This window comes from Pristiophorus japonicus, chromosome 8, assembly GCF_044704955.1.
Source record: "Pristiophorus japonicus isolate sPriJap1 chromosome 8, sPriJap1.hap1, whole genome shotgun sequence".
NCBI lineage: Eukaryota > Metazoa > Chordata > Chondrichthyes > Pristiophoridae > Pristiophorus > Pristiophorus japonicus.
The window spans coordinates 95,454,603-95,472,207 of NC_091984.1; the positions used below are offsets into that span (position 1 = coordinate 95,454,603).

Below are 17,605 nucleotides of genomic sequence, written 5' to 3' on the forward strand. Positions count from 1 at the left end.
TCAATTTGGGAAGAAAGTTACCAAAATAGTTCAGGAGCCCCAGGAACAAACACAGCTCCATTGTGTTACGGGGTCTGGGTGCTCTCTGGATCGCTTCTGTTTTGGATGCAGTGGGTCTGATCCCATCTGCTGCTATCCTCATCCCCAGGAATTCTACCTCTGAAGTTAGGAAGACGCACTTCTCCTTTTTCAGTCGTGGACCTACCGGTCCAGTCTGCGTAGAACCTCCTCCAGGTTGTGGAGGTGTTCTTCAGTATCGTAACCTGTGATGAGGATGTCGTCTTGAAAAACCACCATCCTTGGAATCGACTTGAGGAGGCTTTCCATATTGCGTTGAAAGATCGCGGCGGCTGAGCGAATCCCAAATGGACATCTGTTGTACTCAAACAACCCCTTGTGTGTCGTGATGGTAGTCAGGTTCTTCGACTCACTCGCCAGCTCCTGGGTCATGTAAGCTGAGGTTAGGTCCAATTTTGAAAAAAGTTTGCCACTGGATAGCGTCGCGAAGAGGTCCTCCACTCTCGGTAGCCCATATCTTGACCGACCCATCCGCCTTGAGCACCGGCACAATCGGGCTCGCCCAGTCACTGAATTCGACTGGCGAGATGATGCCTTCACTCAGCAGGTGGTCCAATTTGCCTTCTATCTTTTCCCACATCACGTATGGCACTGGCCTGGCGACCGGGTTTATGTGAATCACTACCTTGGTCCCCATGAAAGTGCCAATGCCGGGTTGAAATAATGAGTCAAATTTTCCCAGGACCTGTGAGCATGATATTCGCTCCACAGAAGAAATTGCATTGACAGCGCCCCATTTCCAGTTCATGACAGCAAGCCAACTCTTCCCCAGTAGTGCGGGACCGTCCCCCGGAACAATCCAGAGTGGCAATCTGTTCTCCGAATCTTTGTGGGTCACAACTACCGTGGCGCTGCCTAGCACCGGAATGATCTTCTTTGTGTATGTCCGTAGCTGTGCATCAATTGCCAATAATTTCGGCCTCCTGTCCTTGGACGCCCACAACTTGTTGAACTGTTTGATACTCATCAGGGACTGGCTGGCCCCTGTGTCTAGCTCCATTGATACTGGGATGCCATTGAGGAGCACTTTCATCATTATCGGTGGCGTCCTGGTGTATGAACTGTATATATGCTCAACATGAACTCACTGAACTTCAGCTTCCAGCGATGTCCCCCAGAGTCCATTTCACCTCGTGGGGCTTACATCGTCCCCGTCCTCCTCGTACATCAACCTGGCTGCAGGCTTCCTGCACATATGTGCCAAGTGACCGCTAACATGCAATTTCTGCAGGTGTATTGCTGATACCTGCAAGCTCTGGCTGTGTGTTTGCCTCCACACCTCCAACGTGAGCCATTATTGGAAACAAAAGGTCCATTACCAGTCGATCATCTCTGACTGTCTGTGTAACTGTTTTTAAGCACACCATTAACAGGTGTTGATGGCCCCATTACTGGCCGCATTGTCCCTTGCGATGGCATGAATCGCCGTTCAGCTAGCCATTGTCTCTGTTGAATTCCCCCTTTGGATTCGACTACATGCTCGGGCATGTCCGATTGCCCCTGTCTGCCTGGAGAACTATATGCCGCTTTAACAATGTTGACTCCCTGTCCATTTGCTGCATTTAAACCAAGATTTTTGTCAAACATCATTCTGGTCTCTTCCTCCCCTGAGATAAATGTCTGGGCCATCAAAGCCGCCGTTTCCAGGGTCAAGTCTTTGGTCTCAATCAGTTTCCTGAAGACCCCAGCGTGCCTGATGCCTTCAATAAAAAAGTCTCACAGCATCTCCGCTCTGCATGCATCTGGGAACTTACATAGAGCTCGCAGGTCTCCGGAGGTCTGCCACGAAGTCTGGAACGCTTTGCCCTTCTCACCGCCGGTACGTGTAAAACCGGTGTCTCGCCATGTGCATGCTGCTCGCCGGTTTAACGTGTTCCCCGATCAACTTACTGAGCTCTTCAAAAGTCTTGTCCGCCGGCTTCTCTGGCGCTAGAAGGTCCTTCATCAGGGAGTACATTCTGGATCCACAAACCGTCAGGAGATGAGCCCTGCGTTTGTCGGCCGAATCCTGTCCCAGCCATTCCTTAGTGACGAAACTTTGCTGTAGTCTCTCAATAAAATCGTCCCAATCATCACCAACACAGTACCTCTCGTCTGTGCTGCTAGTGGCCATGCTCACGTGGTTTAAATCCCAGTTTCTCGTCGCCAATAATATGTCCTTACTATACGGTACAAATGCACACGAGGCCCATACTTGAGAGAAGGTCACTCTGTGACCAGTAACCTTTATTAGCCAGCACTGAAGTGATGAAGGTGGGTGGAGCTTCCCCTTTTATACCTGAAAGACCAGGTTAATAGTGTCTCCCACAAGTTCACCACCTAGTGTTCAATGTTCTCACAGTGTACAACTTAGGTCAGTTTATACATGGGTTCAATGACAGTTAAACACATGACACTAGACACGAGACTACCAAAACAAGTGCTCTGCTCGGAACTCATCCACCTCAAATGAGCCAAAGGTGGGCAGCGGAAACGTTACAAGGACACCCTCAAAGCCTCCCTGATAAAGTGTGACATTCCCACTGACACCTGGGAACCCTGGCCAAAGACCGCCCTATGTAGGGAAAGCGCATCTGGGAGGGCGCTGAGCTCCTTGAGTCTCGTCGCCGAGAGCATGCAGAAATCAAGCACAGGCAGCGGAAGGAGCGTGCGGCAAACCAGTCCCACCCACCCCTTCCTTCAACACCTGTGACAGAGGCTGTGGTTCTCGTATTGGACTGTACAGCCACCTAAGAACTCATGTTAAGAGTGGAAGCAAGTCTTCCTCGATTCCGAGGGACTGCCTATGATGATGAGTTTGCATAAGTCAATACTCCACAATACAGTGCAACTAACCATTGAAACCTTGGAGTCTTAAAGACAAAGTGATATATCGTGAGTTACACAGGACGTATCACTCTGGTTTTCTTCAGTAAACTAATGTACATCCTCTGTATCTGTAATGCAACTTGGGCCGTTCCTTTTATTCAGTGTAAAATGTGGTGCTTTCCAACAATTTATCCGGATATATTATTTCAATTTAATTGATAGGCACCAGAACCTGTTCCTCAAAGAAAAGCTCCAGAAAAATTCAAGTAAGTGGCACCTACTTGTTTCTACTCCGCCCAGAGTCTAGGCTTGTTCGCTGGTTAGTTCACGGCAATTAAGAGTTGTGTGTGTGTATGTATGTACGTACATATGTGTATAATATGTGGCTGCAGTGAGTTGCGGAGCCAATCGCATTGTTCTGATGGTAATATAAACTGCAAGAAGTAAGTTTCACAGAATGTCGAACACTTACTGCCGGTGCTGAGCAGAGGTGGTGAGGCTATATTACTGGCTTCAAGTCACCACTATTCTTTACAGATTTACACTCTAGCTGCGCTGTTACATTCTTTGTCATTCGCGCCCTGCACCCTGCACAGATCATGTACAATCTGTCCCTTTGTGAACTCTACCTCATCCATTGAATCTCCCAAGGGAAAGCTCTGTAGAATACTCCTCGATCCTGAAAGGTAAGAAAGCAATACTCCTGAATAATCACCCATCCTCACATCTGCACCACAGCCCTGCCCACTGGGTTCCCCTTGCCCCATCTCCAGCAGCAGAGGTAAATGTGTTCTGTGGAGAAATTTGAATACCACAGTTCCGTTCTATCCCCATAACCTCTGAAACCATTCCTAACTAGCCAATTATACGGCTCATTTTTGAAAGTTCATCGATTTAGCCTCTTGCTGCAGGTTTAATCATCTGCCTCCTTGAGACAGATTTCTACCTCTCAGCGTATAGCTTAGAGTTTATTAAATATCAAAATAAAGCAATGCATTGGAAGTTGACATATAGTGCCACAGCACTGGAAGGCACGTGTTCAATGGCATTAAAAGTAGTCTGTCTGGATAGGCTGTCTAAAAATGATTATGATGTGGACTACTGCTGTGATATTCTACATTGAAAATAGATATAAAATCAACATAAAGTGGGTTGACAAGATTTTACAACATTTATTTTTCCTTGCAGGACACTGCAGGGCGAACCTCACCGGGTGTTGTTTAACTTCATCCGAAATAATGAAATGGAGCTGGAAGTGCAGTCGGGAAATATAGTCTTCCTGCTGAAGAAAGGACAGGACAACTGGGCCACAGTCATGCTCAACAACGAGGCAAGTTCTAACTGAATAGCGCTCATCCACCAGAGTATTGCTTAAGCAAATCGGTGGGTGACTGAATAATAGCACAGGTTACAGATTCCAGATAATCTTATCGCAATAATGTTTTGGTAGGTTCTATAATGGACAGAGATCTGGTGACATTCAAAGCAACCAGAGATAGACAGTTTCTTAACCGATAAGGGAATAAGGGGTTAAGGGGAGTGGGCAGGGAAGTGGACCTGAGTCCATGATCGGATCAGCCAAGATCATATAAAATGGCGGAGCAGGCTCGAGGGGCCATATGGCCTACTCCTGCTCCTATTTCTTATGTTCTTATGTAACCTGCTGGAATGTGCATTATAATCATCGGTACATGAAATACCTAATTCCATGTGGGGTGGGCGTTCCTTAAAAAATGAACACAGAGCTACAATCCATACAATAGGTTTGTGCTACCTATGAGGACTTTTAACATGCCTGCCTTGTCTGCATTAAGTCCCAATAATAATGGGTAAATCAGAAAAAAACCCAGAAGTTGAACCAAATGCTTGACACTGTAAAGGTTATTTATCTTTGGCAGCCTGTTGGTCGGAGGCAGCGCTATACCTCCGAGCCTAGCCGAGCCCAGAGTTATTAACCTGTGGAATTCCCTGCTGCAGAGAGTCGTTGATGTCAGATCATTGGATATATTCAAAAGGGAGTTAGAAATGGCCCTTATGGCTAAAGGGATCAAGGGGTATGGAGAGAAAGCAGGAAAGGGGTACTGAGGTGAATGATCAGCCATGATCATATTGAATGGTGGTGCAGGCTCGAAGGGCCGAATGGCCTACTCCTGCACCTATTTTCTATGTTTCTAACCACCATGGGCTACACCTCCACTCGCAGAGTGGGCCGTCTTGTCCACACTGTGAGAAGTGGTGAGGTGAGATTAAAACTGTAGTGTATGGAGAAAGAGTGAGCTCAAAGTAAAGTTTGACCTTAGTCTTTTATTGCAGGTCTCCAGAGTGCCTCTCCAACCTGTGAAGCCTTCTTAAATACCTGTACTCCCAAGGGATTATGGGATCCCTTGGGACTCCGGGGAACAAGCCCTCTGGTGGCTGTACAGAGTAAATGCAAGACCACATATATAACAACATTCCCCCCCAAAGTCAATAGTCTAACTATTTACAATGTGAGTCGATCTGTGGCCCTTCTTGCCCTGGTTGATCGTCTCGGTGTGAAAGCTGGTGTTGCTGAATCATTTGTTAGGCCCTCGCTGGGCTGCTGTGCAGCTGGCCTTGCTGGGCTGCCTGGTGTGTTGGGCCCTGCAGGGCTGCTGTGGATGATGGGTTCTGCTTCGTGGTCAACCGTGGTGCCGGTTGCCACTGGTGCGTATGTTGGGGGATCAAAAAAGGTAGGGTCCAAGGTGGGTTGCTCAGGGTAATCCGTGAATCTGAGTTTGATTTGGTCCAAGTGTTTCCGGTGAATGAGTCCATTTGAAAGTTTGACCTGAAACACCCTGCTCCCCTCTTTGGCCACGACAGTGCCGGGAAGCCACTTGGGACCTTGTCCATAATTTAATACAAATACAGGATCATTGACTTCAATCTCGCGGGACACATTTGCGCTATCATGGTATGCACTTTGTTGAAGCCGTCTGCTCTCTACCTGTTCATATAGATCAGGGTGAACCGAGATGAGAAGAAACTTCTTCACCCAGAGAGTGGTGAACCTGTGGAATTCTCTACCACAGAAAGTTGTTGAGGCCAATTCACTAAATATATTCAAAAAGGAGTTAGACATAGTCCTTACTACTAGGAGGATCAAGGGGTATGGCGAGAAAGCAGGAATGGGGTACTGAAGCTGTATGTTCAGCCATGAACTCATTGAATGGTGGTGCGGGCTTGAAGGGCCGAATGGCCTACTCCTGCACCTAGTTTCTATGTTTCTATAACTAACGAGAGCCTTGTCTTAAGTGCCCTTTTCATGAGCAGTTCAGCAGGTGGGATCCCAGTGAGTGAGTGGGGTCTCGTGCGGTAGCTAAGCAGGACTCAGGATAGGCGAGTCTGCAGTGAGCCTTCCGTTACTCTCTTCAAGCCTTGCTTGATGGTTTGCACTGCTCTCTCTGCCTGACCATTGGATGCTGGTTTAAACGGGGCAGATGTGACATGTTTGATTCCATTACGGGTCATGAATTCTTTGAACTCAGCACTGGTAAAACATGGCCCGTTGTCGCTCACCAGAACATTGGGTAAGCCGTGAGTGGCAAACATGGCCCGCAGACTTTCAGTAGTGGCAGTGGACGTGCTAGCCGACATTATTTCACATTCAATCCATTTAGAGTACGCGTCAACAACCATAAGGAACATTTTACCCAAGAATGGACCTGTATAGTCGATGTGTACCCTAGACCACGGTTTGGAGGGCCAAGACCATAAACTTAACGACATCTCCCTGGGTACATTGCTTAGCTGCGAGCATGTATTATATCTGTGAACGCAGTAAGTCCGCATCGATACCAGGCCACCACACGTGGGATCTGGCTATCGCTTTCATCATTACGATGCCTGGGTGGGTACTGTGGAGGTCAATGATGAAGGTATCTCTGCCTTTTTTGGGGACCACTACTCGATTGCCCCACAGAAGGCAGTCTGCCTGTATAGACATTTCATCTTTACGCCACTGGAACGGCTTTATCTCTTCCTGCATTTCCACTGGGACACAGGACCAGTTCTCATGAAGCACACAGCTTTTGACTAGAGATAATAAGCGGTCCTGGATTGTCCAGGTTTTGATCTGCAGGGCAGTGATGGGTGATTGCTCATTCTCAAATGCTTCCATAACCATGGTTAGATCTGCGGGCTGCGCCATTTCCACCCCCGTGGTGGGCAATGGCAACCTACTGAGAGCATCGGCGCAGTTTTCTGTGCCTGGCCTGTAGCGGATGGCGTAGTTGTATGCGGACAATGTGAGCGCCCATCTCTGGATGCGGGTCGATGCGTTGGTATTTATCCCTTTACTCTCGGAAAACAGGGATATAAGTGGCTTATGGTCAGTTTCCAATTCGAATTTTAGCCCAAGCAGGTATTGATGCATTTTCTTTACCCCATAGACACACGCTAACGTGCTTTTTCAATCATGCTGTAGGCTCTCTCGGTCTTAGACAGACTCCTGGATGTATAAGTAATCGGTTGCAGTTTCCCGAAATCATTAGCTTGTTGCAATTCACACCCGACGCCATATGATGACGCATCACATGCTGGTACCAAACGCTTACATGGATAATACAACACAAGCAATTTGTTTGAGCATAACAATTTTCTCGCTATTACAAAGGCATTTTCTTGGCTTTTGCCCCAAACCCATTCGTCCCCTTTTCGTAGTAAGACATGTAGTGGTTCTAACAGGGTGCTGAGACCCGGTAAGAAGTTACCAAAGTAGTTCAGGAGTCCCAGAAACGACTCCGTCACGTTCTGTGGCCTTGGTGCATTCTCGATTGCCTCCGTCTTCGCGTTGGTGGGCCTGATACCGTCCGCCGCAATCCTCCTTCCCAGGAACTCCACTTCAGGCGCCAGGAAAATGCACTTCGAGCGTTTTAACCTGAACCCCACGTGGTTGAGTCGACTAAGAACCTCCTCCAGGTTCTGCAGGTGCTTTGACTGTGTTCCAACCTGTGACCAAGATGTCGTTCTGGAAGACCACGGTGTGCGGGACCGACTTCAGTAAACTTTCCATGTTTCTCTGGAATATCGCCGCCGCTGATCGGATTCCAAATGGACATCTGTTATAAACAAAAAGACCTTTGTGTGTGTTGATGCAGGTGAGGGCCTTCGATGATTCCTCCAGTTCCTGCGTCCTGCAGGGAGAAACGATTGATAGTTACTTTGTAATCGCCACAGATTCTGACGGTGCCGTCTCCCTTGAGGACTGGGACAATAGGACTGGCCCACTCGCTGAACTCGATCGGTGAAATGATGCCCTCTCGTTGCAGCTGGTCGAGCTCGATCTCTACCCTTTCACATCATGTATGGTACTGCTCTCGCCTTGTGATGGATGGGTTGCGCCCCCAGAATTAGGTGGATCTGCACTTTTGCTCCTTGGAATTTCCCGATGCCTGGTTCGAACAGCGAAGGAAATTTGTTTAAGACCTTGGCGCACACAGTATCATCAGCAGGCGATAACGCTCGGAGGTCGTCCCAGTTCCAGCGTATCTTTCCCAGCCAGCTCCTGCCGAGCAGCTTGGGACCATCGCCCGATACCACCCAGAGTGGTAGCTTGTGCACCGCTCCATCGTAGGAGACCTTTACGGTAGCACTGCCGATTACAAGAATCAGTTCTTTAGTGTAAGTTCTTAGTTTCTTGCAAATTGGAGTTAAGACTGGCCTTGAGGCCTTGTTGCACCACAACCTTTCGAAAGTATTTTTGCCCACGATGGACTGGATCCAGCTCCATTGAAACCGGGAGTCCATTTAGTTCAACATTCAGCATTATCGGGGGACAATTCATGGTGTGTACCCCATGTACCTCTGCCTCCTCTATCTGAGGCTCTGTTTTGTCGTGATCCTCCTCTGCAACCTGGTGGTTTTCAGGTTTAACAGCTCGCCTGCACACTCATTGGAGGTGTCCCATTGTTCCACAGCCCTTGCAAATGTATTCATTGAATCAGCATGAATTGAAACGATGATCACCCCCGCAGCGCCAACAAGGTGTTAATGGCCTTGCATTCATCACCCTTGATGGTGGACTCTGAGACATCTGTGGACATGTAGCTGCAGATATGTGTGACCTGCCCTGTACGTTACGATTCGAAAACAACGGACATGTAGCTGCAGATATGTGTGACCTGCCCTGTACGTTATGATTCGAAAACAACATCACTTTGTTCACAGTACTTGTAGCAGCGCTTGTGTGCTGAGAGATTTGCTTCGTATTGTCACTGGTGGCAATGAACGCCTGGGCTATCGCTATGGCCTTACTCAAGGTTGGGGTCTCTACAGTCAAAAGTTTGCGAAGTATGGTTTCGTGGCCAATGCCAAGTACGAAAAAGTCTCTGAGCATGTGCTCCAAATGTCCTTCAAAATCGCAATGTCCTGCAAGGTGTCTTAGCTCGGCGACATAACTCGCCACTTCCTGGCCTTCAGAACGCTTTCCTTCGGGTTCAAATGCTCTCGGACCAGTGTGCACAAATCGTCGTACGATTTCTCCGTGGGTTTCGCTGGAGTGAGCAGATTCTTCATGAGGCCATACGTTGGTGCCCCACAGACGGTGAGGAGGATCGCTCTGCGTTTGGCAACACTCTCTTCCCCATCTAGCTCGCTGGCCACAAAGTATTGGTCGAGTCGCTCCACAAAAGTTTCCCAATCATCTCCCTCTGAAAATTTCTCCAGGATGACCACTGTTCTCTGCATCTTTGGGTTCGCTATCTGTATCTTGTCGCCAGTTGTAGTGTATTGAGAAAGAGTCAGACTGAACACTGTGAGCTCAAAGTAAAATGTGACTGCAGTGTTTTATTGCAGGTCTCCAGAGTGCCTCTCCAACCTGTGAAGCCTTCTTAAATACCTGTGCTCCCAAGGGATTATGGGATCACTTGGGACTCCGGGGAATGAGCCCTCTGGTGGCTGTACAGAGTAAATACAATTCCACATATATAACAAAAACAACATCGGCAACTTTCAGTGCCCTGAACTGGCGAGATACAAAGTCTAAACAGCAGAGGTTTTCGCCCAGCTGGCCCTCAGAGTTCAGGCAGAAGGGAAATAAAATAGTTATAAAATGGAAAAAATACACTACATTGTGACCCAGCTCCTTGTGACTACAGTGTGTGAGTGAGTGTGAGGTCCACACCGAAATAGGGGACGCTTGAACAGAAATTATCATAGCAGTCCCTCGGAATCGAGGAAGACTTACTTCTACTCCGAAAGCGAGTCCTTTGGTGGCTGAACAGTTCAATGTGAGAGCCACAGACCCTGTCACAGGTGGGATAGACATTCGTCGGGGGAAGGGGGGGTGGGGTGTGGTGGGACTGATTTGCTGCACGCTCCTTCTGCTGCCTGCGCCTGACCTCTTCACGCTCACGCCGTTGAGCTTAGAAGAGCTCAACGCCCTCCCGGATGCACTTTCTCCATTTAGGGCGGTCTTTGACCAGGGACTCCCAGGTGTCAGTGGTGATGTTGTACTTTACCAGGGAGGCTTTGAGGGTGTCCTTGTAACATTTCTGCTGCTCACCTTTGACTCGTTTGCCGTGAAGGAGCTCCGCATAGAGCAATTGCTTAGGGAACCTCATATCTGGCATGCGATCTATGTGGCCTGCCCAGCGAAGCTGATCGAGTGTGGTCAGTGCTTCAATGCTGGGGATGTTGGCCTGGACGAGGACGCTAATATTGGTGCGCCTGTCCTCCCAGGGGATTTGAAGGATCTTGCGGAAACATTGTTGGTGATATATCTCCAGCGACTTGAGGTGTCTTCTGTACATCGTCCATGCCTCTGATCCATACAGGAGGGCGGGTATTACTACAGCCCTGTAGACCAAGAGTTCTTACTGAAAGGGTTCCCATAGATTCTTCCATCACATTCAGCAAACACTGGCTTCTGAACAGACTGATTCCACCTACCTGATGGACAGAGAGCAGGTACACTGAGGCTTGTGTCACCAGCGTCTCTGCTAAAAATCCTTTTTTTATTCTTTAATGAAATAGATATACTTTTTAAATAACTTTATTTAACTGACTGCTCTAGCAGTAATGACTTCTTGTTCATTGTGGAACTGCACTGTTATCTTCTCCTTTAGCAGTCAGATTCCAATCAGTGGACTACTCAGTGGAATGCTCATTGGGGTCAATCGTGTCAGTCCTTGTTTCCAGAGACACTGAGTACCACTGATCTCAGGTTCCCAACCCTTCCGGAATGACCAGGAGTTTCCCGGAATTCAGCAATTAAATTTCTCGCCACAGTGTATACCTCTCCGCCCCCACTTCGTGATGTCACTGGCTCGGTGAGGTCACCTGTGGAGAGCCGCGACCAACTGCAGGAAGCTGGAGAGTCCGGAACCACAGGCTTCAGCGTTCAGAGGGCTCTTGGCGTTTGTGAGGGCTCAGAAATGGGGGGCAATTCCTAGGCTTCCCCTCTTTGCCTACTCACAGATGACCTCCTGGTTCTTGGAATATGCAAAACCATGAGGAAAAATACTGTTACAGGGGAGCCAATGCAATAACACTTGTAGATGTTGTGAGCACAAGTCATGTGATCAGACATCACATGATCATGTATCATGTGGTCAGAATATCACATGATCAAACCTTCAGGAATGTCTCCAGCCAGAGTTGGCAACCCTACCTGACCTGCAGCTGAAGAGGCTCCTATGAGAAGAAAGTGGGGGACTTGTTGCAATGGGCCTGCACAGTAGAGCTTTACAGGGCTGAAAATCACCTGCTGAAGGAAGAGGAGCTACTGGCTCAGAAATCCGTTTCTTCTTCCTGCGGACGTTCGACTAAAAATATGAGTGAGGATGCGCACCTACCTTTTGGTCGAATGTCCACCAGAGATCCCGGACTCGAGGCCTCCTCTTCTTGTGCAACGGAACGTGTTCACGCAGGAGTCACATGGGCCTGGACACCCAATCACGGTAAAGTGTTTTCTCATTCATAGTAATAGGAGTTTCGTAAGTCTGAAACTCCTATTATTACTATGAATGAGAAACACCACCAAACACCACATAAAACATTTTAACAAACAACTCATAAATACACTATAGAAATTAAAGTTGATAGAAATGTTTTTTTTTTAAATTTGCCCATTTAAAAAAAAAGGTTTTAATTATGGTTTAAAATAAAATTACCTGAGTGGGCAGGGTTTTAACATAAATATCTTTTAAAATTTTTTATTTTAATCATGTTTTTGATATGTTTTAAACTCTTACGCCTGTTTTTATCAGGCGCAAGAGGTTTGAGGACATTTACTGGGCAAGATATACATAAATCCCGCAATCTTGCCTTGCAAATGTTCTCGTTCCCAATATGTGCGAGATCTGCCAAGCCAGAAACTTGACAAATCGAAAAAGCCGGTTTGCAGCGCATGCGCATTGCGCGCTGAAAACCGGCTTTTCCGATGCCTTCCCGGGTCCGTAGAAACTTCATACGGGCCCAGAGGGGCCGGGATTTCCACACCACTGTCAGCTTCTGGTGTATCGGAAACAATCATTGCCATATAGATTGGCTATGTTTTCTGTTTCTGTTCCTCTTCCTCTGTACACTGCTCCATCTAGTGGTCTGACTGAGAACTACCAAAACTCACCTTAACTGAGGCTGGCTCTGTCTCAATCCATTCACCCACAATCTGCAACCCAATTTGGGTCTTTGCATTGTGAAGCTTGAGTTCCAGGACTATCGAATGGTTTAAGGTTAGCTACTACACTGTGCTAAACTTGTCATGTGACTGATGAATGGTGCTGGGCACAGTACAGTCACAGATCACTGCAACAAGATGTGTTTGTTAACACAGCAGCTCAACTGTCAATAGAACTATAACACAACAAACCCTGCCCTGCCCCTCCCTTTAGCACTCAACTTACTCTTCTATAACTCTTGAGTTCAACTTGTATAAAATTACTAGTATGCAATTCCTTGGATTTGTTATGGCACTTTTTCTGCTTTTTTTATTACATTTTATGTAAAACTTAATTTTAAAATATCTTTCTGACTGTTATTGTAAAACTCCATTTTGGTTTAGTTTAGTATCTTTAATGAGTGGTTATAGATATTTCCTAACTGTGTTTCCTCTCATTTGCTAGACTGGGTTAGTTCCCTACAATTACCTGGAGCCACTGGAACCCAAAAAGGTAAAGCACTGAGTGATGTGTCTATAAGGGAAAAGCCTTATTCTGCTTGATGTAGAAAATAAAACTTTCCATTTGATTTGATTTTGAGAAGCTCCCCTGATGGCCACACTGATCAGGAACGTGTATTCAGTCTCCGCTCCATGCTGATTTCGTTCCAGGCACTGATTGGGGCTCTATAATTGGATTCAGTGCTTAGGTAACGGAAAACCAGCCCACATGCCCAATCCCGATTACTAGCCAATGACCCTTGTTGGCAGTGCATGAGTGTGGCTGTGCTGCCATTCTGCCCCCCTCCCTCCTTCTTTGACCAAATAGCCTATTCCCATTCAGGAGAGGTGCACATTGTGCCCTGACTACCATCAGTGGTGGTCTGTGAATGACCAGCAAGAGACACAGTCCAAGCAGTGTCTAATGTCTTCACTTCCTACAACTGGAATATTATGGTCCACAGTGCAGGTACTAGAAGGACACCCAGTGATATTTGCACCAATAAGGTGCAAACCCCAGCATCATCTGATTTTATATTTGTACAGAATTTAATTTAAAAATACTGCTTTTTGTGATTCTTTTTGTAATGTATTTGAGATGAAAGCCCTATTCAGCTCATGTACAAAGAACATGAACATGTGTGTTTCTTGATTAGGGTGAAAGTTCTCCCCCTCCTGATATTCCAGCACCACCCAGGACAACAGCCCCTGAAAGACCAGGCAGTGCGGCAGGTAAGGACTTTCACAGTCTCACCAGTGTGACTGTAACTACACTAGCTAGAAAGTTATAGACACACAACAATTTATGTCAGATATGAAAAGCAAAATGGCCAAAAGCCTTTCAAGAAATTAAAGCTGTGAGGTTCAGTGTACTCAAACAAAGACTGATGGCAGTATGGGAGCACAGGTCTCAGTCTTGCTGTTGTCAATCTCCATCTCTGACCACTTATTTGTTTTGTTCTCTACCCATATCCCCCCCTTCCCCCTCCCAACCCTACTTCTGTGTCCATTCCTGGAAAAAACTCTCCTAACTCGCATTCAAAATCCCAACTGTCTAGCCCTCCATTCACCACGACATTTCGCCAGCAACTGATCTGCTCACTCACACCCTCACCACCACCTTTGATGCCCATTAACACCATTACTCTCTCTCACCCTAGCTTTCCACCTGCTACAACCCTCAGCTTCACTTCCTTAAGCCCAAGGGATGCAGATTTGAACGGATATGGTGGACAACTGGTTTAGCCATTCACCGGCAGATCAGGCCGGACCACATAAAGCATTATCGGCTCCTGCTCTCGTCTGCCAAAATGCTCACTATTCCAGGATCATTCTGGAATGCAAAGGTAAACCCCGGCTTCTTTTCTCTACTGAAAACCGTCTTCTTAATCCCGTCTCATAAGAACATAAGAAATAGGATCAGGAGTAGGCCAGTTGGCCCCTCAAGCCTGCTCCGCTATTCAATAAGATCATGGCTGATCTGATCTTGGGCTCAGCTCCACTTCCTTGCCCACTCCCCATAACCCTTCACTCCCTTATAGTTCAAAAATCTGTCTATCTCCACGTTAAATATATTCAATGGCCCAGCCTCCACAGCTCTCGGAGGTAGAGAATTCCACAGATTTACAACCCTCTGAGTGAAGAAATTCCTCCTCATCTCAGTTAAATGGGCAGCTCCTTATTCTGAAACGATGCCCCCTAGTTCTAGATACCCCCATGAGGGGAAACATCCTCTCTGCATCTACCTTGTCAAGTCCCCTCAGTATCTTATATGTTTCAATAAGATCACCTCTCATTCTTCTAAACACCAATGTATAGGCACAACCTATTCAACCTTTCTTCATAAGTCAACCCCTTCATCTCAGGAGTCAACCTAGTGAACCTTCCCTGAATTGCCTCCAATGCAAGTATATCCTTCCTTAAATAAGGAGACCAAAACTGTACACAGTACTCGAGGTGTGGCCTCACCAATATCATGTACAGTTGCAGCAGAACGTCTCTGCTTTTATATTCCATCTCCTTTGCAATAAAGGCCAATATTCCATTTGCCTTCCTGATTACTTGCTGTACTTGCATACTAACTTTTTGTGTTTCATGCACAAGGACCCCCAGGTCCCTCTGTACTGCAGCATTTTGTAACTTCTCTCCATTGAAATAATAATTTAAAAAAAATTTCTGCCGAAGTGGATAATCTCACACTTTCCCACATTATACTCCAGCTGCCAAATGTTTGCCAACTCAATTAGCCTGTCCATATCCCTTTGCAGATTTTTTGTGTCTCCTCACAATTTACTCTCCCACCCATCTTTGTATCATCAGCAAATTTGGCTACATTACACTCGGTCTCTTCATCCAAGTCATTAATATAGATTGTAAATAGTTGAGGCCCCAGCACCGATCCCTGTGACACCCCACTAATTACCGTTTGCCAACCGGAAAATGACCCATTTATCCCGACTCTCGTTTTCTGTTAGTTAGAAAAAAACATAGAAGAACATACAAAATAGGTGCCGGAGTAGGCCATTCAGCCCTTCGAGCCTGCACCGCCATTCAATGAGTTCATGGCTGAACATGCAACTTCAGTACCCCATTCCTGCTTTCTCGCCATACCCATTGATCCCCCTAGTAGTAAGGACTACATCTAACTCCTTTTTGAATATATTTAGTGAATTGGTCTCAACAACTTCCTGTGGTAGAGAATTCCACAGGTTCACCACTCTCTGGGTGAAGAAGTTTCTCCTCATCTCGGTCCTAAATGGTTTACCCCTTATCCTTAGACTGTGACCCCTGGTTCTGGACTTCCCCAACATTGGGAACATTCTTCCTGCATCTAACCTGTCTAAACCCATCAGAATTTTAAACGTTTCAATGAGATCCCCTCTCATTCTTCTGAACTCCAGTGAATACAAGCCCAGTTGATCCAGTCTTTCTTCATATGTCAGTCCCGCCATCCCGGGAATCAGTCTGGTGAACCTTCGCTGCACTCCCTCAATAGCAAGAATGTCCTTCCTCAAGTTAGGAGACCAAAACTGTACACAATATTCTAGGTGGGGCCTCACCAAGGCCCTGTACAACTGTAGTAACACCTCCCTGCCCCTGTACTCAAATCCCCTCGCTATGAAGGCCAACATGCCATTTGCTTTCTTAACCGCCTGCTGTACCTGCATGCCAATCTTCAATGACTGATGTACCATGACACCCAGGTCTCGTTGCACCTTCCCTTTTCCTAATCTGTCACCATTCAGATAATAGTCTGTCTCTCTGTTTTTACCACCAACGTGGATAACCTCACATTTATCCACATTATACTTCATCTGCCATGCATTTGCCCACTCACCTAACCTATCCAAGTCACTCTGCAGGCTCATAGCATCCTCCTCGCAGCTCACACTGCCACCCAACTTAGTGTCATCCGCAAATTTGGAGATACTACATTTAATCTCCTCGTCTAAATCATTAATGTACAATGTAAACAGCTGGGGCCCCAGCACAGAACCTTACGGTACCCCACTAGTCACTGCCTGCCATTCTGAAAAGTACCCATTTACTCCTACTCTTTGCTTCCTGTCTGCCAACCAGTTCTCAATCCATGTCAGCACACTACCCCCAATCCCATGTGCTTTAACTTTGCACATTAATCTCTTGTGTGGGACCTTGTCGAAGGCCTTCTGAAAGTCCAAATACACCACATCAACTGGTTCTCCCTTGTCCACTCTACTGGAAACATCCTCAAAAAATTCCAGAAGATTTGTCAAGCATGATTTCCCTTTCACAAATCCATGCTGACTTGGACTTATCATGTCACCTCTTTCCAAATGCGCTGCTATGATATCCTTAATAATTGATTCCATCATTTTGCCCACTGCCGATGTCAGGCTGACCAGTCTATAATTCCCTGTTTTCTCGCTCCCTCCTTTTTTAAAAAGTGGGGTTACATTGGCTACCCTCCACTCCATAGGAACTGATCCAGAGTCTATGGAATGTTGGAAAATGACTGTCAAGGTGCCACATAAAAGACAAAGTTCATGGGGTTGGGGGTAATATATTAGCATGGATAGAGGATTGGCTAACAGGTCTCCTGCAGTCAGAATCAGGGGAAGTCATAACGGGGAACAAAGAAATGGCAGACCAATTGAACAAGTACTTTGGTTCGGTATTCACTAAGGAGGACATCCGCTATTTCCAAGGCCACCTCCTTAATTACTCTGGGATGCAGTCCATCAGGCCCTGGGGATTTATCGGCCTTCAATCCCATCAATTTCCCCAACACAATTTCCCGACTAATAAGGATTTCCCCTAGTTCCTCCTTCTTACTAGACCCTCTGACCCCTTTTATATCTGGAAGGTTGTTTGTGTCCTCCTTAGTGAATACCGAACCAAAGTACTTGTTCAATTGGTCCGCCATTTCTTTGTTCCCCGTTATAACTTCCCCTGATTCTGACTGCAGGAGACCTGTTAGCCAATCCTCTATCCATGCTGATATATTACCCACAACCCCATGAACTTTGTCTTTTATGTGGCACCTTATCGAACGCCCTCTGGAAATCCAAATACACCACATCCACTGGTTCCCCCTTATCCACCCCACATCCTCAAAGAACT

General features: G+C 46.7%; 2 protein-coding genes across 5 annotated transcripts in view; one reads left to right on the plus strand and one right to left on the minus strand.

Annotated features, from left to right (window-relative positions):
• The window catches only part of LOC139268639 (nmrA-like family domain-containing protein 1), a 147,828-nt gene extending 136,041 nt beyond the window's left edge, over positions 1–11,787 (minus strand). For 3 of the 4 annotated variants that reach the window (XM_070887124.1, XM_070887125.1, XM_070887123.1), the window contains exon 1: positions 11,700–11,787. The gene's annotated coding sequence lies outside the window, so the exon portion shown is untranslated. Of the gene's footprint in view, positions 1–3,515; positions 3,568–11,699 lie in introns of those variants that run through there. The other variant, XM_070887126.1, reaches the window with a different exon arrangement.
• Positions 1–17,605, plus strand: part of ncf2 (neutrophil cytosolic factor 2) — a 67,277-nt gene that overhangs the window by 29,231 nt on the left and 20,441 nt on the right. The window contains exons 7-10 of the mRNA XM_070887122.1: positions 3,109–3,152; positions 4,075–4,216; positions 12,969–13,016; positions 13,660–13,735. Of these exons, the coding sequence (XP_070743223.1) occupies positions 3,109–3,152; positions 4,075–4,216; positions 12,969–13,016; positions 13,660–13,735 (310 nt within the window). The remainder of the gene's footprint in view (positions 1–3,108; positions 3,153–4,074; positions 4,217–12,968; positions 13,017–13,659; positions 13,736–17,605) is intronic.